The 26,736-nt window shown below is 39.1% G+C and overlaps 1 protein-coding gene across 1 annotated transcript in view; it reads left to right on the top strand.

The window, feature by feature from the left end:
* LOC309552573 (uncharacterized protein) overlaps positions 1-26,736 on the top strand; it is a gene marked incomplete at both ends in the record, with an annotated part of 487,483 nt that overhangs the window by 209,718 nt on the left and 251,029 nt on the right. The window contains 4 exons of the mRNA XM_082253522.1: positions 1,633-1,746; positions 2,840-3,103; positions 5,725-5,976; positions 12,714-12,773. Of these exons, the coding sequence (XP_082109648.1) occupies positions 1,633-1,746; positions 2,840-3,103; positions 5,725-5,976; positions 12,714-12,773 (690 nt within the window). The remainder of the gene's footprint in view (positions 1-1,632; positions 1,747-2,839; positions 3,104-5,724; positions 5,977-12,713; positions 12,774-26,736) is intronic.

Genomic DNA, 26,736 nt, shown 5'->3' on the forward strand with positions numbered 1-26,736 from the left:
TGGAATACTTGGGTAGTATTTTTTTTTCCTGTTTGGTAGAATCAGATGGAAAAAAAACTCAAACAGTAGTTGTTTAATTAAGGATTTAAGAGGTTTCAAGAGGAATTTATTAGCATTCTACAATAAAGATCATAAAGTAAAATACATCACATAAAAACAACCCATATTTCACATAAACATTCACAAAACAACTAAAATGAACAACCCTCGGTCTAATTTTATCTCAAAACCCCTTCAGGGGTCTCCTCCCCTCCCCCCCCCCCCGAGGTAGAAACTTTGGGAATTCTTTTTGTGCTTTGAAAATAAGATAGTGAAAAACTAAATATGACTAACTAGTCAACCCGTTACATAAATACCCACAAGAGACTTGATTAGGCTGTGTTTGAGCACTGTGAAACAGAACGAAATTCCTAATGTTGTGTTTAATGTGATCTGAGCCAGAATACTGCCTTGCTGTTGCAATCTGTTGGAGTTTCTTTACAATTACAAATAAGAAAATAAAAATTGACAGTACTGCCTTTAGACATTAGGATATCAAAATAATTGTAACAATGAATCCCCCTTATGAGTATTGTGACAGGACCGACCCACAGTGTGCTTGTGTGCTTCCATCTGTATAGCACTTCCTCCAGTCTTGAACATAGATATCAGATATTATCACCGCAATATACATGACTAGCCGAGAATAGTTTGCATATTATCTGGAACTCTTAATTGAACAAACTCACACAGACTATATACCACACACAGATGGACATCCACCGCCTGATCAGATTACCCTAACAATACAAACTGTCACCAGAAACATAACTAACCCGAGCTAATTAACTAGCCATCTGGACATAAGTAATAGGGGAATAGAAATCCACACCTAGACTATGTTATAATTAACATGCTAAATAACTCAGCACTTAAATCAGCCTAGGTGACACAATGTCCACCCAGACAATGTTTTGATTAATCAGACAATAGGTGACCCAATTAACAATGGGACAGACATGCTTAATGGAAAAAAACACATAACACCTTAATACACTGACAATAGCAGGAGACCCCCAGTAACAGACTGTCCGTCTCCTACATTGAAGAATATGAAAAATATGAAACAGAGGCCAATGTGACCAGCTCTTTCAATGAACATGTATAGTTCAGAATCAAACATATAAGAAATAACCTTCATGTTTTTCTTGAGAGATATTGTTGATAAATATTACTGTCCCATTTGAAGTAATCCAGACCATATTCTCGTACATTAAGTAGTTTTCCATAATTTTCTGAGTCACCCTGTGCCCCTATTAGACACAGGGTGACTTAAGGGTCATACACACTATAAGACTTTTTCCTTCAGATTTACCTTTTCTATGTAGTGCAAAGGCCTGCCAGATTGCATACAAATTGAAAGTGTTTAGGTTTGACCTCATATTATATGGTTTTGGTAAATCTAAAGGAAAAAGTCTTCAGAAAATCTTGTAGTGTGTATGGCCCTTTACACATAAGACTCTCTAAGGTAAGCTGGATTCCATGGGCCCCCCCAACCAAAGTGACTCCCATTACAAGTATCAGTCTTGTTTGTGATGGCATAGAAATTGTTTTCTACCTTTCAATAAAATTGTAATTTATGTATATTTGCAGAGCCCCAAAAAACATGAAATTTCAAATGAAACTGATGAGGAGGATATACATTCTGGTTCAGTCTTGGAAAGTATTTCCACTCTCGAGGGGACTCAGACACAGTCTTCCTCTCAGGTATCATTAAAAAGTAGTGACTATTGAATAGTTCTGGAATAGTTCTGGTTCATTTATATATACAAATATACAGTGGACACATATAAGCTAAATGAAAATATCAAGACTATAAAGATGGGATGTCTTAAACACAAGTTTTGCTTTCTAGTATGCAATTATTTCTAAAGTTAGTATATGGGTATTTATAGGTATATGTACTGTAAAGCTACGCAGAATGTATTGATTTTTACAGATTATGTTTATTTTAGGTAATAGCATTTTAAAAATAAACTGTCCATTTTAAACAGGAAAAATAAATAATTCATAATGTGGATTTCAAGTGGAGTGGTTTTGGTGCAATTACCTGTTCTGAAGTCAGCAAAAATTGTGCAGAAATTGAAATTTTCAGTTTCTCTCATTGATTCTCATGGGCAAAATTGGCTTTTTTTTTCTTTAACTTTGTAAAAACATAATGAGACTGAGGAGGGCCATTTTCTAACAAAAGAGCAAGTACATGATAGTTAAAAAGCAATTTACAGTTTATTGCACTCTTAAAACACACATTATTTCACTATTCATATTGACATCAATGCATTTCACCCAAAAAGCAAAATGTTTGCAGAATCCTCAATTTTTGACCAGTTTTAAGGGAAATCAAAACTCTCAAAAATCACATTATTTATCTTGGTGTGCAGTGGGGTCATGGCATAGTGAATGGCACCCCAATGCCCCCCCCCCCCAATCACATTTGTGCTGCAAGGCACTGTAGAGCAGCTCAGTTAACTGCGTCTTGTGGGTTGCACTGCAGTCCTTTAAAATGCAAACAGCTACCTTTTTCATGCACTGGGTGTGTCGTAGAATGAAAATGCATTTTCTGCAGCACACTGCATTGCAGTGGGAATGGGTCCTAAATGTAGACTACTTCTTTAATACAGTAATAATACTAATAATATTAATACCTGCAGAAAGTGGGCTACTAATGAAGTCACTATGGATAGATGTAACAAGGAAAAATAAGGACTTAAAATATGGCATGCAATGTATTCTCACTGTTCAGTTATCTATAATTTGTTTTGTTCCATCTTAATGACACTGCAAAGCTTTCTCTCTTAAGGATGTAAATAAAAACAAGAAAGAGCAGAAGAAGAAGAAGAAAACTCTAGTGGAGGCTGTGCCTGTTGATGTTTTAACAAATGTGGTCACTGAGGAGCAAGAGGAAAATACAGAGGACCATGGACTTCAGCTAACTAATCAGGAGAGTGAGACATCTGCACTACCTACTCAGATAACCAGCACTGTAGATGTCAATAAATTATCAACAGTAACCCATTCCACTACACATGCACAGACTGAAAGGCTCACAAGAAAACAGGAAAAGGTAAGGTCATTTCTAGAGATGTGGGCAACCAAATCACTTGTTGTACTTAGGTTATCGCCAAAACAATACTATATCACCAATACTAGTCACAAACTGGGGTTCATTTACTAAAGGCAAAAACACTGTTTACTTTGCAAGGGAATTTTTGCTTAGTGAATGAGATAAAACTCTGCTGACTTCCATCATCCAATCATGTGTAAGTGAAAAAAATGTTTTTTTTTCTTGAACATGATTGGTTATTTGCAAAGTGTGTTTTCACTACATTCACTAAGCTAAGGGAATTCCCATGCAAAAATAATCTTTGGCTTTAGAAAATCAACATCAATATACCTCTATTTATCTGTCCAAGTATATATAAAATTTAGTAAGACTTTAGATTCTGCTTGCAGTGCAATAATAAAAGTTTTTTTTTTTTTATACAGTCTAAAAAAAGGCTCACACAGTTACAAAATTTAGGTTAAGCACTTGACCTCCGGAAGATTTACTTCCCTTCATGACCAGGGATTTACTTCCCTTCATGTTTTCTGATACAGCACTGCGTTAGTTTAACCACTTACCGACCACCCGCTGCATTTTTACTGCGGCAGGGTGGTTCTCCTGCGCAAACCGACGTAGGTCTACATCGGTTGCGCGTGGGAAGCTAGGGGGCGAGTGCGCGCCGGCGGTGGCGCACTCCCGCCCCCACTCAGCAGTGGGGAAGCCGATGCACGGGTCAGGTGGCTCCGATTGCTGCCTGATACCCGCGATCGTTCCCCGCTGAGAGAGAAGGACAGTTGGCTGTTGTAAACACCGTCCTTCTCCCTGAAATAATCATAGAGCTCATGTGATCCTTCTATATTACTGTAGTAATGTCACTGGTACCCCCAAAAGTGTCAAAAATGTCAGTTAGGGGCTCGATCTGTCCGCCGCAATGTCGTAGTCCAGCAAAAAATCGCAGATCGCTGCCATTACTAGTAAAAAAAAACAAAACAATAAAAATGACATAAATCTTTCCCGTAGTTAGTAGACGTGATAACTTTTGCGCAAACCAATCCAAATACACTTATTGCGATTTTTTGTAGCAAAAATATGTAGCAGAAAACAAATTGGCCTAAAATGTTAAAAAATTTAGATTTTTACATTTTTTTGAGAATGTCATATAGCAGAATGTGAAAAATATTGTTTATTTTTTCGAAATTGTCGCTCTTTTTTTTTTGGTTTATAGCGCAAAAAATAAAAATCGCACAGGTGATCAAATACCACCAAAAGAAAGCTCCATTTGTGGGAAAAAAGAACTTTGGGTACAGTGTCGCATGACCGTGCAATCGTCTGTTAAAGTAATACAGTGCTGAATCACAAAATAGGGCCTGGTCATTAAGGGGGCAAATCCTTCCGGTCTTAAAGTGGTTAACTGACAATTGCACGGTCATGCAGTGCTGTTCCCAAATAAAATGTATTTCCTTTTTTTCCCATATATTAGAGCTTTCTTTTGGTGGTATTTGATCACCTCTGTAGTTTTTCTTTTTGGCTTTATAAACAAAAAAATGCGGACAATTTTGAAAAAAGATATATATATATATATATATATATATATATTTTTTTTTTTTTTTTTTTTAATTTCTGCAATAATATGTATTCTGCTACATATTCTCTCTGGAGAAGAGACACTTGAGATGGTATAGGATAGCAGGGTACAAATTCTATACTGGTGACCTTAGCATAGGAAAAAAATCTTTTCAGTGAAAGGGATTTTAAAAAGACACTCTTTAGCACAATTCACTGATTTTAAAAAGACACTCTTTCACACCATTCATTGAATTTGGAAGAGAAGCGGTTTAACCCTAAACTGTGTAGAGGGTTCTTTACTGTCAGAGCAGTAAGGATGTGGAATTCTCTTCCACAAGCAGTGGTATCAGCAGGGAGCATCGATAATTTAAAAAACTATTAGATTGGCATCTTAACGATCCCAAAACACAGGGATATTTAATTTTCTATTGATATAAAGACAAGTGCACTCACACACCACAGGTTGAACTGGATGGACTGGTGTCTTTTTTCAACCTTACCAACTATGTAAATATGCACTGTACTAATGGCACTGGCTGGTAAGGGGTTAACATCAGAGGCGATCAAAGGGTTAACTGTATGTCTAGCCAGTGTTTTACTATACTGTGTGAGGTACCTTTATTAGGGGAAGGGATGGAATTTATTCCCTGCTTTGGACACAAATTCCACCCCTTCCCTCCTGTCAGAATGGCAATCTGCCTTGTTTATATAGGCAGATCGCAGTTCTGTGTCTCTGCCTGACAATCGTCGGGTGCAGGGTACTCAATGTCAATGTGTGTAATCACAGCAGAAGGGAGGTGCCACCAGCCTGCATGTGCGCCCCCTACCTGGAAGTGTCAGATTACACACATATATATATATATATATATATATATATATATATATATATATATATATATATATATATATATATGTGATTCAGGTGCATAGCTAACGCCCTGTAGCAGTAAAACTGCTATAGGGCGGACTTGAAGTGGTTAAAAAGGTGCATGGCCATTGAGTTCAACCACCCAAGTCTAATGTTATACAGTATTTCTGTCTTGTAAAATATTCTTACCATTTTTGTTAATTTGTAGGAGTCTAAAAAGGAGCACAAGAAAAAATCCCGTCTGGAAAAAACAACAACTGATATAAAGATAGTCAGTTCTACAACCACTGAGCCTGTAGGAAGTGAAGAAGATGTTACTGATAGCACTGGTAGAATTATCAGAATAGCCACACTAACTACAACTGAGCCATCTAAAGTGGATATTGCAAAAGAGACAGAACCTGAACTTTCTATTAACACAAGCGCAGCACTTGAAGCACAGCAAGAATTTTTTGGAAAGGTAGGATTCTCCATTGAAGTGGAATTCCAGACAAATAGCTAAATTTGAAATGCATACAATTTTACCTGTATAACCTCTAAAGGATTTGTCATTTTGGCTAGTTATACACATACCCCTGCTAGTCAATAACATCACCCTGTTGTTTCCTTGTTAAAGTGTACATCAGCCCAAATGATAAACTACTCTTGAACTACAAAAATATACCTGTTGTTGACCCTGTTGAAAAAGTGTAATCCTGCCATTTCTTATTTCGGACTGCAAAACAAGAACTCCCTGTGTTGTGAGGAGACTGGAAGTGATTCACCAAGAGACAACCAGGCAGGGCTGATAACATTTCTTGTGATTTTAGGCCAAAAAATGTGAGTGTATTTCTTGCACATCTACAGGAATGTTTCTGTTCTTTCAGGTATATATATATATACTGTAGGTATATCCCCTTGAAAAATGTGCATGTGTTACAGAAATGTACTGCATGTATTATATTTTATTTATTTTGCTCTGAAAACTGCTTCAAGCTTTACTACTTCCTCTGTGACTCCCCATAACAGAGGTGGTAATGTAGATTCCTGTCCAATGAAGGGGGCATAGGTGGTAACAAACGGAAGCTGAATTGTTCAACTAGAAAGATTAGTTATTTTTTTATTTGACAGTTTTTATATGTTCTAACCACATTTCAAGAACTTCAAATTAAAATATCAAAAAAGTACAAGCATAGAGCATGAAACACTTAGACAGACTGAGGTAAGTAAACGTATATAAGAATTATCATGAGAATCCTGTGCAGGACAGTCTACATGGTGTAACTGGAGTCATAACTTGCTACGGGGCAATGAATCCTGAATAAGTGCAGTTGTTAGTTTTGAGCACTGACGTACTAAGATAAGTGAGTTTGACATCCCATACTGGGGGGGGGGGGGGGAGTGAGAGTGGCACCAATCTCAGTGCAGCAAGTATATAAAAGCCAATTTATTATAATAAAACATTCACATGAAGTACTGTGATGCAAACAAGAAGGGCATTGGGCACACTGTGGCGTTGAAGTCCTGGCAGCAAACAGATTTACTGTGTCTCCTAGCGCTCTGGCCGTTCCGGTGGAGTCCGTGGCTCCAGGTGCGGGGAAGAGAGAAGGAAGAGCTGTTGTCTCTGGTGGACTTCAGTGGCAGTGGTGGGTGTGTCCTGGCACGAGTTCGGAGCATGCATGCTCCTTCATCAGGCCTGCTTGCATTACAGTACTTTATGTAAGTGTTTAATTACAATAAGTTGGCGTTGATATACTTGCTGCACTGCCTTGCTGCACTGAGATTGGCACTGCTCCCCCCCCCCCCCTTTGTCTACTTCACACAGAGCTGCTTCATACTCTGCAAGCTGGCTTGAGACTTTCTCTGTGCACCCAGTGTGACCCTGTACCAGCATCACCAACTTTACTTTTTTGACTTTCACACTGCATTTGAACTTTATTTTAAAATTGTCTCACTGACTTTTACTTAGATTTATTGTTCCCCCTTTTTTTGTTTATCAGCTGGTTATCACCATAGCGCTCATCATCCCCCTCTTTCTCCACATCCCATACTAACTCTCTGGGGTGCCAAGGTTTCCCAACATTTTTTTTTTGTGTTGCACAGTGAAAACAAATGTCAAGTGGCTATAGCACCCCCAGAGATAAAGGAAGTCTGCTCCTTAGCTCTGGTCGAATGACAGAGCTGAGGGGAGGACTTCTCTGTCTATAAGCTGCCACTGCATTAGACTGCAGTTGGAGGGAAGTGGGTGTCTGTACTGGGAAGGTGGGGGTGGTGGTGTCTGTACTGACAGGTCTGTATTGGGGAAGGGGTCTGTACCGAGGGGTTTGTGCTGGTTTGCTCTGTGGGGCGGTTGGTCTGTACTGGGGAAGGGTATCTGTACTGAGGGGGTGTATACCTGGGGTTTCCATCTGTACCGAAGCATCTATGCTGGGGGCCTGTCTGTACTGGGTAGGGGTATCTGTACTGAGGGGCATGTGCCTAGGGTTTCCATCTGTACAAAAATGTCTATGCTGGGGGTTCTATCTTTACTGGGTAGTGGTATCTGTACTAAGGGGCTTGTGCCTAGGGTTTACATCTGTACCAAAACGTCTCTAGTATGCTGGGGGGTCCATCTGCACTGAGGGATCTGTACTGGGGAGGGGGGGGGACAGATTTGGCAGACTTTTCCAATGCTAATTCTATTCAAAAAGCAGACTGTAACAGTGTAAGGCTTGGCACACACGGGCCGAATATCGGCCAGACACAGGCTAACATTCGGTCAATGCAGTGGTGTATTTAGGTTTTGTGCTGCCCTAGGCCTGACTAAACTTGGGCTCCCCTAATTTAAATATGACCCTCCCCTTCCTGTAAAGCCCACACCCTTTCCTGTTTATGACCCACCCTGTCATCTGTAAACCACAGACCACAACCACAGTCTATCAGTGCCCATCAGTGAAGCCTCATCAGTTCCCATCAGTGCAGCCTTATCAGTGCTCATCAGTGCAGCCTCATTACTGACTATCAGTGCAGCCTCATTAGTGGCCATCAGTACAGCCCCATCAGTGGCCACCAGTGCATCATATCAGTGCCCATCAGTGCTGCCTTATCAGTGCAGCTCTATCAGTGCAGCTAATCAGTCCTGCCTCATCAGTGGCCATCAGTGCAGTCTATTAGTGCCCATCACGGCAGCATATCAGTGCAGCCCCATCAGCTTTTTTGCTGCCCCTAGCAAAGTGCTGCCCTAGGCCTGGGCCTTGTTGGCCTAGGCCAAGATACAGCACTGGGTCAATGTGTACAGCTGTCTTTCTGACAGATGCTGGTCTAATGACCGACTTTTGTCAAAGGGACTTGCTGGAAAACCAGAATCCATCCAGCACTCGCAACTGATGACAGTGTGTTCTGGTGGGGGGTTAGTCCGGGGGTAGATTTCTGCACTAACATTATGTGTATTAGTACAGCAATCCGTCAGCTTTTTCTCATTCAGCCTGCTGGGTTGAATGAAAAAAACTTTATGTGTGTACAGACTTAACTGTAACTAAAAAAATGGTTAATTGGCAAATGGGCAATGGTTTACTGTCATAAGGAACAAGGGTTATAAACACTATAATGGCCTTAATAGGGTCTTTTCATGTTAGGATCAAAAGTATTTGATTAACCACTTCTGGACCGAAAGGTTTTACCCCCTTAATGACCAGGTCATTTTTTGCCATACGACACTGCATTACTTTAACTGACAAGTGTGCGGTCATGCAACGCTGCACCCTAATAACACTGATGTCCTTATATTTTGCGCTATAAACAAAAAACATGACAATTCTGGAAAAAAAAAAACAATATTTTTTACTTTCTGCTATATAACATTCCCAATAAAAAAAAAAAAAAATCTAATTTTTCATCATTTTAGGCCAATACGTATTCTGCTACATATTTTTGAGAAAAAAGATCCCAATAAGTGTGTACTGATTGGTTTGCGCAAAAGTTATTGCGTCTCCACTAGCGGTCCCACGAAGCAACCTACGGTGGCTGGTCGGCAAGTGGTTAACCAACCACCTGCCTCTACATTTCAGTAAATGAGGAAAGAAATTGTATATCAAATAAAGATTGCAATTGCTAAAGAGAGTATTATGGAAGGATGGGTCTAGAACAGGCATTACTAAATGGCTGAATGCGGCCCAGATCTAGACCAAGCCACTGTCCTATTCAGTCCTGTGGCCGCGCCATTTAGGAGCTTATTTCTTCCCCCTGGCCTTCAACAATGTCATTCTCAAGGCAAAACAGAGAGAAGCAGGAAGGATAGCAATGAACTTAGAGCAATATGATACTGACAAAAAAAAGCCGCTCAGGTGAGGCAAATCGTTCCGGTGCGAGTCGGATCCGCCATCCAGATACTCCACAGTCAAAAAGAAAATAACTGCATTCAGGAACTAAATGAAAATATCGAAGTATTTAATTCCTCACCAAGGATAAATACAGACAGTACATCGCAGGGACATGCGTCAGGTTGACGCGTTTCACGATACTGGAGATCGCTTAGTCATAACCACACGTGTGTAGCGATCTCCAGTATCATGAAACGCGTCGACCTGTCACAGGTCTCTGTGATGCACTGTCTGTATTTATCCTTGGTGAGGAATTAAATACTTAGATATTTTCATTTAGTTCCTGAGTGCGGTCATTTTCTTTCTGACTTTGAAATGAACTTAGAGCAGCATGCACAGTCGCACTGGATGGAGGTCGGGAGCTGTATGAGTTAACTTTCCAGATTAACTAGCAGGTGATTGGTTACTAGCACACCGGGCAGTCCTAGCAACCAATCAATAGCTTGTATGAAATATGAAACGTTTACCCTAGAAGTTCCCGCTCCCACCTTCATTAAGTGCTGCTGTGTCTCTTGCTCTCGCTCTGCACATTATTGTGGTGGGGGAAGGGTGATGTGAAAGGAGAGCAGTGTTGTGGGCAGAGGGTGATGTGAAGGGGGAAAGTGCTGTGAGGGGGGGAAAGATAAAGGGAGGGGCAATGCTGTGGGGAGGGGGGCAAGTGCTGTGTTTAGAATTGTAAAGGGGCAGTGCTGTGGGGGAAAATCTCAAGAGGGTAGTGCTGTGGAGGAAGATGTGATGTAAAGTGGGTACAGTGCTGTGGGGAGTGATGTACGCGGGACAGTGCTGTGGGAGAGATGTGATGTAAAAGGGGACAAGTGCTGTGGGGGGTAATGTAAAGGGGGGGCAAGTGTTGTCCTGAGTGCAAGAGATACTAGGCAAGTGGAAAAGCATGCTTTTTATAAGGCTACGTACCACTATATCCAATGTGAGGCGAGGGCAGGGCAAGGCTAGTAATACAGGACTTAGGGCTATCCATGCAGGTTTCAGAACTTTCAAACCAAGTAGTGAAAGCAATTGAGAAACAGGATCTGACTGGGATAGTTGGTAAAGAGGGAATCTTCTTAGTAGTCAGAGGTGCGATTTTTATGACAGAGATGTGTAGGCTTCAGGAAGATTCTCACTGATGGCTACTGGATCTACAAACTGCTAGATGGTGGCAAATCTTCCCTAGTATGTAAAATAATTGTTGTAACATTTCATGCAATCTTAATGTTGGCCATAATTTCATAATCATTATAATATACCATCGGAAATGTGTTATCACAATGGGAAAGAAATAAATATTGTTATCCTATATATATTTTTTTAAATAAGCTGTTGTCCTACTTAAAAAATAAAAACATTTTAAATTATTTTTGCATTACTTTTATGATGTATGAAATCGGACTTACTTGTTACTAAACATTTCCAAAAAGTGGGGACTCTCTTGTCCAGTATACTAGGCAGGATCATAATATTAAAACAATTTAGTTATCACATGATACAATCAAAATAAGTATGGGCTCTTTTTTTTTTTTAGGAATAGTCACACAGAATTTAACCACTTGCCTACTGGCCACTTTTACCCCCTTCCTGCCCAGGCCAATTTTCAGCTTTCAGCGCTCTCACGCTTTGAATGACAATTGCACGGTCATGCTACACTGTACCCATATGACATTTTTATCATTTTTTTCACACAAATAGAGATTTCTTTTGGTGGTATTTAATCACCACTGGGTTTTTTATTTCTTACAAAAAAAAAAGAAAAAAGACAGTAAATTTTGAAAATAAAAACATTTTTCTCCTTCACTGATGTGCGCTGATGAGGCAGCACTGATGGGCACTGATAGGCTGCACTGATGGGCACTGATGAGGTGGCACTTATGGGCACTGATGAGGTGGCACTTATGGGCACTGATGAGGTGCCACTGATGAGGAGGTACTAATATGCCGCACTGATGATCACTGATAGGCAGCACTGATGAGCACTGAAAGGCAGCACTGATGAGCACTGATAGGTGGCACTGCTGGGCACTGAGAGGTGGCACTGCTGGGCACTGAGAGGTGGCACTGCTGGACTGAGAGGCAGCACTGATGGGCAGCACTGATGGGCACTGAGAGGTGGCACTGATGGGCACTGAGAGGCGGCACTGATGGACACTGATGGGTGGCACTGATGGACACTGATGGGTGGCACTGATGGACAGCACTGATGAGCACTGATGGGCAGCACCATCAGTGCCCACACTCAGTGCCCATAGTACTGCTAATCAGTGCCCATCAGTGCCTAGATGAGCAGGCACTGATAGGCACTGACTAGCAGCACTAGGGGCACTGATTATGGGCACTGATGGGGGGCACTGATGGCAGGCCCTGTGGGCAGTTATGGCATTTTTTTCCCCTCTTGTGTAATCAGGGCACTGGTGATCAGTGCCCTGATTACATTCCTCTGTGTCCCCTTACCGCTGATCGGCTCTCCTCTTCCTCACACTGCAGTCTCTGTGTGAGGAAGGAGAGCTGGCGATGAGAGATGATCTCATATGTTTACATTTGAGATCATCTCTCATTGCACGGTCCGATCACGTGGTAAATGGCCGCTGTGATTGGCCATTCACCACGATCTGTGATTGGCTGTGTCCAAGGGACACGGCCGACACAGATTTTCCCCGATGCACGCTCGCGGGAGCGCGCGGGGAGCCTATTACTGGGAGGCCGTATAAAAACGGCCTCCCAGAAATTAGAGCCCGCGCTGTAGCCGTCTTTCAGGTATAGCGCGGGCGGAAGGAGGTTAAGATGTGGTTCTAAATTCCAGCTACCGTATTTATGATGGTTACACAATTTTGGCAAATACAGCATTTGACATATTTGTTTTCCTCCACAGGAGATGATCACTGAGGAACATTCAGATTCTCCAGAACATTCAGATTCTCCAGAAACTAAGGTATGAAAAGATTATATGAAATGAATACATGTACATTTTAAAAACTGAATTGATCAATGTACTCAGTATTCTTAATCGCTAATTTTGCCATATTGTGTTCTCACCTCCTTTATTTACACATCTTACAGAAGTGACAGTTCCTTAGTTGCTATTATGGTAACATATTTAGCAATGGCTACACAACATGAAATCTTGGTGTGGCATGTATATTAGCTTGGATGTAAAAAATAGGAAAATATAGAGAGTAATGGCACCTCCCTTTTATATGCAACAATATAAATAGTGAAGCTGCCTTCAATTTAAGTATGAAGAACTTAAATGGAGATAAAGGAAGTAGTGAGGCGCTAACACATAAATATAGTCATTCACAAAATAAAATTTTGAATAACAGCCACAGTAATAAATGTAATAGTGCTGTAAAAATCACCAAATGTGTCTAGTATCTGTGTAAAACAACTTAAAAAATGTACCTATAACAATAGGTGATGGTGCACCAAGCAAACGTGAATAAATGGTGAAATAAAAGTAAAGTGCTAGTGCAATATATTTTTTATGGTGTGTCACTTTTATATTTATATTTGTGTCCAACACTTATTCACACACATACTGTATATTTAACCCACACTCCAACTTTTTGTTATTTGTACTGTAGATTTTTTTATGGTTTATTGCATGAAGCAACCCACCTATATTATTATATTCTGTTACATATATTGGTGCACCCACCCACAACACCAGTATCATTATGTTTGGGAGGTATATTGCACTAGCACTTTACTTTTATTTCACCATTTATTCACGTTTGCTTGGTGCACCATCACCTATTGTTATAGGTACATTTTTTAAGTTGTTTTACACAGATACTAGACACATTTGGTGATTTTTACAGCACTATTACATTTATTACTGTGGCTGTGATTCAAGATTTTATTTCGTGAATGACTGTATTTATGTGTTAGTACCTCACTACTTCCTTTATCTCCATTTGGATGTAAAAATGAATGGCTTTAAAATCGACCTGACTGTACATCAGATGCTTATGATAAAAATGTACAATCTTTGCATCCCTCAATTCCTTATTTAGACTACTCTACAGTATAGTGTTCACATCACACCTGTGATAAATGTCCCACAGTCATTAGGAGAACAACATAAAATCCAGCCCACAACATCTACTTCCTGCATACTGAAAGACATATTAAAAATAGCAGAAAAATCTCAGTACATTAATGAGACCCAGATTCCGCTGTATTTTTTAGCTGTTCTTCAGCACGTACCCTGCAGAATTTCCTTATTTATAAGAGAGACCAGGCAGATGCTTACAAACATTTTAAGGCTAAAGTTCTGATTTGCAGCACATCATATGTACAGATCTTTCATAGGAGTCGCAGATAAAATTGATGATAAGTCGCCAACGAAAGGCAAATGTTCCTAAACACATCTAGGCTGTAACATTAATTTATTATATTTATATTTAATTGAGACCCGGCTTTCTTATACTGTAGAAGATTTGGAAATTCAAATATGTAGTGAAAAGGTGACCAGCAAATACACTTTTTTCTACTAGTAACCAACCTGATGGGCATTCAAGAGTGAAGTAATGAAGAGTAATGATAGGCAACCTGATCAGTCAGCACTTTGTACAAAATTGGTTGCTTTCATTTTTATTGCCCCATATAATGCCCTGATTACTTAGGTATGTTATGTTGGTCAACCTTCTCCTACCATGTATTACTTCTCAATTATTTAAAAAACATTTTTTGCACTCAATATTGTATCAAAAATTGGTGTGCTTTTTAGCGAAAATAAATAAATTGCTTTTGATGTCACATCACTGTCACAAGGAAGACCTGTTTTGTATATATCATTTCATATTCACTGTTTACTAAGATGTCGTGCTAGAGAACTGGATTAAATAGTGATTAAAACATAATCTTGGTTTTGGCAATGCTAGAAACCCCATAAACACATTGCACTTGTTCTTACATTGTACATGGCTTCCTTTTTGTGTAGTTCGAGTCTGGTTATGCTGGGCCCAATGAAAGCTATATTGTTCAATATGGCTAGTAATGTGCTTACTGACTAGGCGTGCTTACAAAATTAACCTATTTTTACTTTCACAAAATTTAGTGAAAAAGGAAACATTATTGTACTTTACAGTTAGACAGGAAAATAATCATAGTATAGTGTTTAAAAATATTTGTTTTTACTAATAAATCATTGTAAGGTGGTTTTCATATGCTTGAAATTCATGGAGCATCAGATACAGTAGCAGTTCTTACAGTATGGCATGTTCTGTGTAAAACTGCATGTGGTGCATCCTCTATAGTCCTTAGAGAAAATTACATAAATACCAACTCATAAAATCTATACTGTTTTTCAGAAGTGTTATATAGTGAAGTGTAGTAGCCATAGTTCTTCATTCTAGATTTCTCGCTTTCATTTACAATTATTACAAAAATAGGCTTGCAAATGTGTGTTAGAGAAACCTGACATCAAATTTACTAGACAATATTACCTGAGTTAAAATATGTTCTTTATTGCCGCATGCAGGATGCCATGACATTTGTTTACTTTGTTTACCTTGACAAGGGATGAGAAAATCTGCCTGTGTTTGGTTCACAAACTTTTCAGCGAACCTCACTGAAGTCTATTGGGGTGAATCTTTTTATTACATTTTGGCCATTTCTAATTTTTTTTTTTTTAAACGATCTAGTTAAAAAAAATAGGATGCCAGGCACTGCATAGGGTAAAATGTATCAATACCAAAACAAAAATAAATACACACCGGCAATGTGGCTGCTGTAATTCCTTTAAATTATTGGCTCTTCTGACTAAGCTGAGCATGGGCAAAGGCTATCCACTGCATTGTACACTGTTTCTTTTTTATTTTTTTTCCAAAATGACACTGTTTCTTCCTTATTTCTGGCAGTAAACCTGCAAAATTTTTGGACAAAAGTAATTTGCAAACCTGACCTTCATCTCAAATATCGGCTTGGCAAGACCTTGGCTTTGTGATATAATGTCTGGAAGTATTAGTAACTTAACATTTACTGGGTCAGTTAATGTGACTGGACAACTTACACAGAGCCATCTGTGCATTTTGTTAATGACTTCTTTGCCCAAAAATGGAAGAAAGGTTCCAAAGGCTCACATTTTTTGACAGCCAACTCAGAGCACACTTATAATGGTGTATTCAGTGTTATAGGGGGAAAACTTCCCACTGAGCTATTGTATTCTCGCAGTGGGAGATTTCTCTGCCATCAGAATAAAATGACCACTGCTGTAGTGATTGCATTTTAAAAAATCCAACAGGCTGGCTGTACTGAAGTTGATCGATGGATGTGTAAATCATACATGGATCGAAATTCAGCCAGTTCCTGCTGAATCGTGCTATGGCTGTCTTAAGACAGAACGTGGACATAATCTCCCCAGTGGGGACCCAGCTACTATAAATTCCTGGCAGATGTTCTAACCACTCCCCACCCTATCAGGAACTGAAGTTTTTTTTTCTGGAATCAAGAACTTGTGTCATCAATACATTTTACTGAAGCTATTCTGTTTGATTCTGTTTAACCGCTTGCCGGCCAGCCGCTGTAGTTTTACTGTGGCAGGACGGCTCTGTCCTGCGAAACGACGTACCAGTATTTTGCTTTGCGGGACCGCTAGTGGAGGCACGCACCCATTCGCCACAGGGGAAGCTGATCAGTGGGGCCAGTCGCTGCGATTGACGCCAGGCACCCGCGATCGCTCCCTATGGAGACAGAACGGCGGTCTGCCGTTGTAAACACAGTAGACCACTATTCTGTCAGTTATGAACACAGGGATCCTGTGTTCCTCTTATTTAGGAACACAGGTCTCTGTGTTCATGCAGAAAGCCCTTCCCCCTCCACAGTTAGAAAGCATCCCCTAGGGACACATTTAACCCTTTTGGTGTTAACCCCCTACCTGCCAGTGTCATTAGTACAGTAACAGTGCATATTTTTAGCACTGATTACTGTCATAATGTCACTGGTTCCCCCAAAAGTGTAAAAATGTCAGTTAGGTGTCCGATCTGTCTGCTGATCGCCGCCATTACTAGTAAAAAAAATAAATAAATAAATAAATAAAAATGACATAAATCTTTCCCCTAGTTTGTAGATGCGATAACTTTTGCGCAAACCAATCAATATACACATATTTGGATTTTTTTCCCAAAAATATGTTTCAGAATACAAATTGCCCTAAAATGATGAAAAAAATGTGTTTTTTAATTTATTTATTTTTTTTATTGGGAATGTTATATAGCAGAAAGTAAAAAATATTGAGTTTTTATTTATTTATTTTTTTGGAATTGTAGCTCTTTTTTTGTTTATAGCGCAAAAAATAAATATCGCACAGGTGATCAAATACCACCAAAAGAAAGCTCTATTTGTGAAAAAAAAAGAACATCAATTTTATTAGGGTGCAGTGTCGCACAACAGTGCAGTTGTCAGTTAAAAATAACACCGTGCTGTATCGCAAAAAATGGCCTGGTCATTAGGGATGATCGAACTTTTCAAAAGTTCGGTTCGGCCAGAACATCCAAACTTCCCGAAAGTTCGGCCTGGATTTCAGAACCCCATTGAAATCAATGGGACCTGAACTTCGGTAATCAAAAAACACAATTTTGAAGCCCTAAAACCCAATAAATGCCCCTAAAAAGTGCCTAGGGTTCTGGGTCATGCCCCAGGGACTATTAATCACACAAAAAAAGTTCTTAAAAATTGTCATTTTTGATAGAGAGCCAATTATTAAAAAAAAAAAAAAGAGATTTTTGGATTTATGTACCTGTGAAGTTTCAGCTCTGTAGCATGTCCAGAACCATAAAAAAAAAGATTGTTTGTATTATGTCACTTATAGAACAGGGATATGGCTCTGCTATTTTCACACCTTGCCGGTTTAGTAGCAAGCGTTTTTTTGGGCATTTTTTGGGGGACTTTGGAGGAAGGCAAAACATCTGAACTTCTGTGTAGGGGTATATATACATACACCCATGTCTGTATATATACACATACACATATATAGGTGTGAAAATAGCAGAAATCTATGCTTGCGCTAATTCACACTAATATGGCTCCTCTCCTATAACACCTATATATGTGTAAAATACATATAAGTGTGTGTGTATATATAACCCTATACAGAAGTTCAGATGTTTTGCCTGCCTCCAAAGACCCCCAAAAAATGCCCAAAAAAAACGCCTGCAAGAACACACCTGGGCATTTTTTTCTGGCGCAGGCATTTTTTTGGGCATTTTTTTGGGGTCTTTGGAGGCAGGCAAAACATCTGAACTTCTGTATAGGGTTATATATATACACACACACTTGTATATATTTATACACATACACACATATAGGTGTTATAGGAGCGGAGCCATATGCCTGTTAATTATTTAATTAGCGCAAGCATATGTTTCTGCTACTTTCACACCTATATATGTGTATGTGTATATATACAGACATGGGTGTATGTATATATATACCCCTACACAGAAGTTCAGATGTTTTGCCTGCCTCCAAAGACCCAAAAAAAATGCCCAAAAAAATGCCTGCGCCAAAAAAAATGCCCAGGTGTGTTGATGCAGGCGTTTTTTTGGGCATTTTTTGGGCGTCTTTGGAGGCAGGCATAACATCTGAACTTCTGTGTAGGGGTATATACACCCATGTATGTATATATACACATACACATATATAGGTGTGAAAATAGCAGAAATCTATGCTTGCGCTAATTCACACTAATATGGCTCCGCTCCTATAACACCTATATGTATGTATGTGTATAAATATATACAAGTGTGTGTGTATATATAACCCTATACAGAAGTTCAGATATTTAGCCTCCCTCCAAAGACCCCAAAAAAATGCCCAAAAAAAAAACGCCTGCAAGAACACACCTGGGCATTTTTTTTGGCGCAGGCATTTTTTTGGGCATTTTTTTGGGTCTTTGGGGGCAGGCAAAACATCTGAACTTCTGTATAGGGGTATATATATACACACACACTTGTATATATTTATACACATACACACATATAGGTGTTATAGGAGTGGAGCCATATTAGTGTGAATTAGCGCAAGCATAGATTTCTGCTATTTTCACACCTATATATGTGTATGTGTATATATACATACATGGGTGTATATACCCCTACACAGAAGTTCAGATGTTATGCCTGCCTCCAAAGACGCCCAAAAAATGCCCAAAAAAAATGCCAGCTACAAAAACGCCCAGGTGTGCGCTAATTCACACTAATATGGCTCCGCTCCTATAACACCTATATGTGTGTATGTGTATAAATATATACAAGTGTGTGTGTATATATAACCCTACACAGAAGTTCAGATGTTTAGCCTCCATCCAAAGACCCCCAAAAAATGCCCAAAAAAAACACCTGCAAGAACACACCTGGGCATTTTTTTTGGCGCAGGCATTTTTTGGGCATTTTTTTGGGGTCTTTGGAGGCAGGCAGAACATCTGAACTTCTGTATAGGGTTATATATATATATATACACACACACACTTGTATATATTTATACACATACACACATATAGGTGTTATAGGAGCGGAGCCATACGCCTGTTAATTTTTTAATTAGCGCAAGCATATGTTTCTGCTACTTTCACACCTATATATGTGTATGTGTATATATACAGACATGGGTGTATGTATATATACACCTACACAGATGTTCAGATGTCATGCCTGACTCCAAACATCTCCTCAAAAAAGCCCTATAAACGCCTGCAGCCAAAAAGCAAGCTGACCGGTGAGAAGCCATATCAGTGCTCTGAAAGTGACATAAGAGAAACGATCTTTTCTCTATAGTGGTCACCCTGATATGGAAGGGTTTTGTCACCCTGCCATAGCAGTCAGAGTCAGTTAACCCTACACTACACTACGGTCCCCTTACACTTAACACTTTTCCTACAGAAACTGAATAATTAAAGCTAACTATAGTGGAAAATAGCACCCTAACTACACTAGATATCCCTTTCCTCACACTAAAAATTGCTAAATGACACTTTGAAGCAGAAGTAACAGAACTGCTTCCACTCTCTTCCATGTCCCTGTATAACAATGCTAGGAATTTGGCGGGGCTATCTTATATACTGGGGGGCATATTCACTAATGATTGGACTATGGACCCCCTAGTCACTCCAATCACATTCCTAGCATTCTCCTGCCCCCTCAATTGGCTTTTACTGATGGTTCTGGTCCAATCACGGGCTTTTAAAGCCCATTTCCTGAACCATTGCATTTTGGTTGGTTCTGGTTGCCGAATTCCGAACTTTTTCAGCAAAAAGTTCTAAATTCGGCCGAACCTCGAACAGCCAATGTTCGGGTCGAACCGATGGTCGACCCGAACCATTCGATCATCCCTACTGGTCATTAAGGGGGTAAACCCTTACGGTCCAGAAGTTGTTAAAATAAGTAGTTATTAATATATCTTATTCATTGTATCATTCCTCTGTGAATATGTGTATTTTGCTTATACCATAGAATAACAATGAAGTTTGTTACTTCAGCTTTAAATTAATGCTATTTGATGTTGCTCACTAACATACACTGGCTTATAAATAAGGCAATGGGAAATGGGCAAATCCACAACCAATTAGAAATAGTTATTTAGTTATATCACTAGTTATATTATTATCAACTTTCATAATGCTGACAGCCCTAAACTGATAAAATATGAATTCTGATGTGTTGCTATGGGTTAGCACTCATCTTTGTTGCTCTGCATCGTCTTGTTAAGCAAGTTGGAGACTATTTCTTCATGACATGATTTAAATGTTGTACATCTATATGTCCTACTTTCATCCTGATATTTGACGACTACCACCTTATCTTGTATGATTATTCTTGGCACTGGTCATATTGTTTGTGTATACCTGTGAAGGGCTTAGACACCCCATTTTTTAGAGCTTGAATGTGCATATTAACAAGAGATTTGCTTTGCTGATTTGTGAAATGTATGCATGATAAAAATGATTCATGGCTGTGTAAGGGGATAAAAAGAATCATCACATCTGCTCACTCATCATGATAAATAAATTGATTTGAAAACTCTACCGCATGGTTAAAGAAAGATTCTGATGAATCTTATGTATATGTAAAAATTCTGAAGATAAGGAACATTTCTAATCCTTTGTAGAGCTCTGCTCAGCTGTGTCACTTTTTAAACAAATTACATGTAAAAACCTGATCTGTGCATGTATCCAATGCATTTTATTATTGTAGAATACTACATGCTTCAGAATTTTTAGCTAGCTTTCATGCCTTCTATACCTCTGTTTTGGAAATACAGAGAAAAGGAAGTGGAATTGATTGCTAAAATGTTAAATGAATTGCACATGGGGGATATAGAATGAACCGTGAAGAAATAATATTATAAGCATTGTATGAAATATTCATTGCCTCTATCTCCCATTGCATAAAAATCAAACTCTAGATAATTTTTTAGTATAGGATAAACTAGAGAAAGATTAAAACCTGTCACATTTCATTGGTGTCTGTGATACCAGTTTGATGACTTCCCTTCAATTGTCACCAACAGCAATAAAAACCTGACAGAGGTTCTAAAATGTATCCACTGTACTAAAAGAGAGTCCTTTTTTCATTGTACAGATTTCCCATTGCTTGGTCTGAGGAGAAATCTCTGCAATGAGGAAACAAATAGCAAAAGGCTGTGACCCTTCTTCATTTTGCACTCCCAAAAATAAACATATTTTGGCCAGAGTTTACCTCAGCTTTTCAGAAAAGAAGGACATTGAAAACTGCTTATAGATGGTGAATGAGCTGTATTTACCATGGTGACACTTGTGGGCCAGTGCCTAGGGCAGCACCATGCCTCAGTATGTGGAAATTTAAAAAAAATGCTATCAATATTATGTTTCTATTTTTGTCCACTATGAATGAGCAAATCTGCCTATGTTCAGCTTGCAGCAGGATTCTCTGAATCTTGCTTAAAATCCATGAAAACCAAACTTAGCTGGAAATCCCTACATATATGCGGGTAAAATCTGGATACTAAATTCTGGCCATTTTTAAGGATAACAGAGAGCTGGAAATTGGAGAGCTGGGCACTGGCATGACATTTAGGCTAAAAAAAGCCCTATAAAACATGGAAAGGGTCCTTTTAATGCTACTATGGGGACAATATAGAAAATAATTTAAAATACATTTTTGGGAGATGACTTTAGGCTGTATGTAGTGTTGCGGGACAGTACAATTTTTACAGACAGCATTAGCAATGCCATATTCTGGCACAATATCACATATTTTGAACGTGTAATTGCTCTTTCTAACTTTTACATTTAGTCTGGCCTACATGTACCAGCAATATCCCAAACTGTTTAATTTCAGCTTAGCTTTTGATCCAAATTTTAGCTGAAGTACTCAACAGCTTTTTTTAAATAGCCTTTGTAGGGGATTTGACTTTGGGTGTGTGGGTATATAGAGCAGGCCTCTCATTTTTCAAAAAAAAATGTGCTTTAAAAAGAAAGTGGGTAAAAAAAAAATGCATGCCCTGTGAAAAACACATGAAGCCTGTTATCACTGTAGTGCATGTGAATAGTGATAGGCTGTAAAAAGGCTGCAGTGTATCAGCAGCATTAATATGTAACAGGATGAAAAAAGGCAAAGGCCCTTTCCTTCTTCTACCTCTACATGATACACAGTGTCTTACTAGCTATATGGCATTCACTAAAGGCTTTCATCTACTTTAACAGAGCTGCTAGTGCCTACAAATCTTACTAATCTCTCTGTCAGGGCCTGGAATTGAACCTGAGACTTCTGCTGTGTCTGACAATGACTCTTCTTGTTGAGCCACCTGGAATGCTGCAGGGTTCCCTGGACAATTCCTTGAATGATCCTGCCTTGAACCTTGTTTTTCTAGAACCTTAAACTCTTTGCTCCTCTCATGTACTTTCTGATTTAAGCCATGTCTCTGCACTTCCCGTTTGCCGGATTATTGTGCTCTCCCCAGCCAATATCTCTCTTTTGTCTCTCCTGCTGCCGTCTGTATCTTTGCTACCATTCGTTACTGACCTCTGGTGTGTTCCTCAATTATGCTTCTTCTTAATTCCAACCTGAAACTTTTCATTACTGCCCTATGCTTGTTTACTGAATACTCTTGCTCACCCCCTAATGGGGCGATCCTGAGGACCGTGGCCTAGTATTAACACACAGTAAAACCCATCTTCACCATCAGCCAGGGTGACGTGTGTGTACCTGTCCCGCTTGTCGGTGGGTGGTGCTCCACTGCTTTAGCTACTGGCCTCCGAGCCTGACTCCAGACTGTAACACTCTCACTATGCATTTTATCAGCACACTCCTTATGTTTTCTCTATCACAGCTAAAGCACATTGTAAATATGGCTGTTGTAACCTCACCCTTTTTGGGTTAAAGGACTGGCATATCCAAAAGCTCCCTTATTGGCCTGCTGACCTAAGATCAAAAGTAAGACATTGCATTATGGTTTCTATGGTAAATTCCAGCATTATTTCACATGATCTGGGGGGGGCTTAAACATGCAGGATTTTCTGTAAACCTTTGGTAGCAGCAGTCCTGAACCTCGTACCTACTATCCACCTCTGGTTCAGCAAGAGAACAGTAGGTGGATATGGATGTAGCATATGTTGAGAGTCAGATAACTCTTTATAGTTAAGGAAACTATAGTTAAGGAAACTTGGTGGTCTATACCAGTGTTTCTCAACTCCGGTCCTCAGGGCACACTAACAGGCCAGGTTTGCAAGAAAACTGAAATACATCACAGGTGATATCATTTGCTGCTCAGTGATTGCAGTGTTCTAGTCTGCATCTCCCCAAGGTAATACTTAAAATCTGGCCAGTTAGTGTGCCCTGAGGACCGGAGTTGAGAAACACTGGTCTATACAGCTAAAATTTTAGAGCAAAGCTAGGTTATGGATATCATAATTCCTATAGGGTGTCAACAGTTAGGCAGACAGCAACATGTAGAGTTAAAAGGAGAAGTAACATTTTTTTTGGCCCTACTTCTCCTATGAATCAGAGGAGTGCAGTTCATTCTAGGAGACTGGGCCGGAGGCTCACACCCCCTCCACAGCCCGGCACTCCAGTGAGAGCTGGAGGGGCAGAGCAGAGAGCCGATGACAGACAGTCACTACACTCTGCTTTGAGTAGAGGGGAGAACTGAGTGAATGGTTTGATTGCTCAGTTCTCAGTGCAGAGGCAGCGGGGGACAGATGCAGCATCAGATTGATGCGGCATCCACCTAGGTCAGTATACTTTTTTTTTAAACCCCATGCTTCTGTTTTAACTTTTTATCTATAGACACACAGAGACACATTCTGCACCCACTTTTCTTAGCTGATAGAACTCATTGTTATATGACAATTGCTTAGGCATAACCCAATACAGATCCAGCTGTAATCTACTCATGCTAACTCTGAGATTGTGCTAAAAAATGCCTGCAAGAATAAAACCTGCATGACACTAATCTTCTAACACTATAAATATTAGCATGTATGTAAAAATGCTAAACCATTGTTTATTATTTTCATTCTATGAACCAATTACATTAACATTAGTGCACAACCCTTGAGACCTTATGCTTAACATAAAATTTCTGTTTAAATCACACAGGATCAATCTTTAACACATTCAGATGAACAAAAATAAAGGAAGTATTTCATTTTACACCAACAGTCCACAACTATTCCACAAGCCATATGGCCTTCAAATTGATGGTAGCGGTTTGTGATCTTCTGCTGGTATAAACCATTTGACTCACATATGGGGAGGCTACTGCAGACAGGACTGATGAACTTTATCTTCAGTTGCCCTCGGATTATTGACACAGCGATTGAAGAAAAGCAATGCACCTAAGCTACTGACTTTATCTTCACTGTAGCATAATAGTGACTTTATATAAGCTAAAATGCATGGACTTTGGAAACACTTTTAAAGTGATAATTTTATTTTTACCTCCAATATTTTTTTTTCTACTAGCACAATCAACTTTGGAAGAATTATTCCTTGTGGCTTTTTAGAGTTGTTTTGAAGGAAGGTATGAAAGGACATTAAGCCAGTTTGCAGTCTATACCTTTCACTGCATTGCTGAAGTTTGAATTGTGGTGTAGCAAGCTTTATTGTTCTCCATGGTATAATCCCTTTAGATTGACTGCAGTGTATAGGGCTTCTTTCTCTAAGTTGCTTTGTTCAATCAAGGAATAATTTACAATGAAGTTGAGGAGAAAAGTGGACCTTACTTTGTCAGGCACCAGCCATGATGAATCAATTGGTTTAATTCTCATGTTTGATATCTTATTGAGCATAGGCCACAACACTAAAGTTCTAGAAAGGGTTTAAAGTAAGTGACAGAGGTTAAACATTTACTATGAATATTTAATCAAACCAAATACTTTATGATGGTAGCAATCTTTGCCATATTCTCTTCAGAGGCCTAACTACCTTTGCAAAATGGTAGCTAGGAATTATAAACTTTTACACTACATGGCTAAAAGTTTGTTGACATCTCTCCGTTACAACAATATAAGCTTGTTGGAAATCCCATTCCATAATATTTTGCATTAATATAGATTTGGCTCACCCATCACAGCTATAACTTCTTCCACTCTTCTAAAAGGCTTTCCACAGGATTTGGAAGTATATCTGTGGAAATTTTGCTCATTCCTACAGAAGAGGTCAGGTACCGATTTTGGTAGAGGCCACCAGGCTCACAATTACTGGTTTTTAATTTATTTTAAAGGTGTTCAGTAGGGTTTAGGGCTGGAGCAGGCCACTAAAGAACTCATCAATAACTGATCAATAACACAGAACTCATCAAACTATGTCTTTATGAACCTGATTTTGTGCATGGGGTGCAGTCATGTTGCCATATAGTTAAAAGTGCACAAAAGCCTAAAAACTATTTTTATGCTGAAGCATTAATAGTGTTTTTCCAGCATCCAGGAAACTGTTGGCCATATAGTATATGTTTTCTGTTATTACTTACAGTAAGTGCACCAGAAAATTCTTGCTGTTCTTTGTTGTTCTTGTGTTAGCAGAAGAAATTACTCATCATAATTCTTCATTCTTCAGGTCATAAAAGTTTGATTTAAAGCTTAGGTATCCAGAGTAAAGTATGGATAAACCAATAGGTCTGCTGCATAGCTCAGATATCCCGAGTTATGCTGGTATAAACCAACAAGTCTGCTGAAAAGCCTAAATATCTGAAGTAGGTGATGAACTAACAAATGTGTTGGATCATTTAGATATCCCAGGTGATGCTTTTATAAACAAACAAGTCTGCTTGCTAGCTCAGATATCAGGGTTATGTAGATGTAATAAACCAACTAGTCTGTTGGATATACTTAGATGCAGGCTCAATCCCCATTTGTTTGGCAGCTCAGATATTCCAGGTGGTATAGGCAACAAGTTTTTTAAATATCAAGTTAATGCAGACTTTAACCAATAAATCTGTTGGATAGCAAAAATATTCAGAGTTATGTAAACATAAACTGAATAGTATGTTGGATAGCTCAGAAATGCAGGGTAATGTAGGCAGAAATAAACTGTCTGCATGTTCCAGCAATAGGACTCTTCTGAGGGAGAAAGGTGCAGTGGTGGCATTGAGGTAAGTTTAATTTATCCAATGCTATTTTTACGCTGCTTTTAAATTTTGCTTATTGAGTTGCTTTTTAAACAGGTTAGCGGTACACCAGGTCATCGGTGCAGAGATATTTTAGGTATATTGATCAAAAATTAAAGAAAAAAGCTTTGAAATGTCTCTAAGACAAGGTGAAGCCATTGTCTTTAAATATAGTACAACATTAACTGGTATTTTGTTAATTTTAGTGTTAGTTTAAGAATATTGAACTTGTTAGGATACTTTAGGAGTTCTGTAGCACTAGACTGGGATTAACTCATGGATCAGCAAAGTCAGCAATAAATAGTGTGTAT

This window comes from Pelophylax lessonae, assembly GCF_965119305.1.
Source record: "Pelophylax lessonae genome assembly, chromosome: 4".
NCBI lineage: Eukaryota > Metazoa > Chordata > Amphibia > Anura > Ranidae > Pelophylax > Pelophylax lessonae.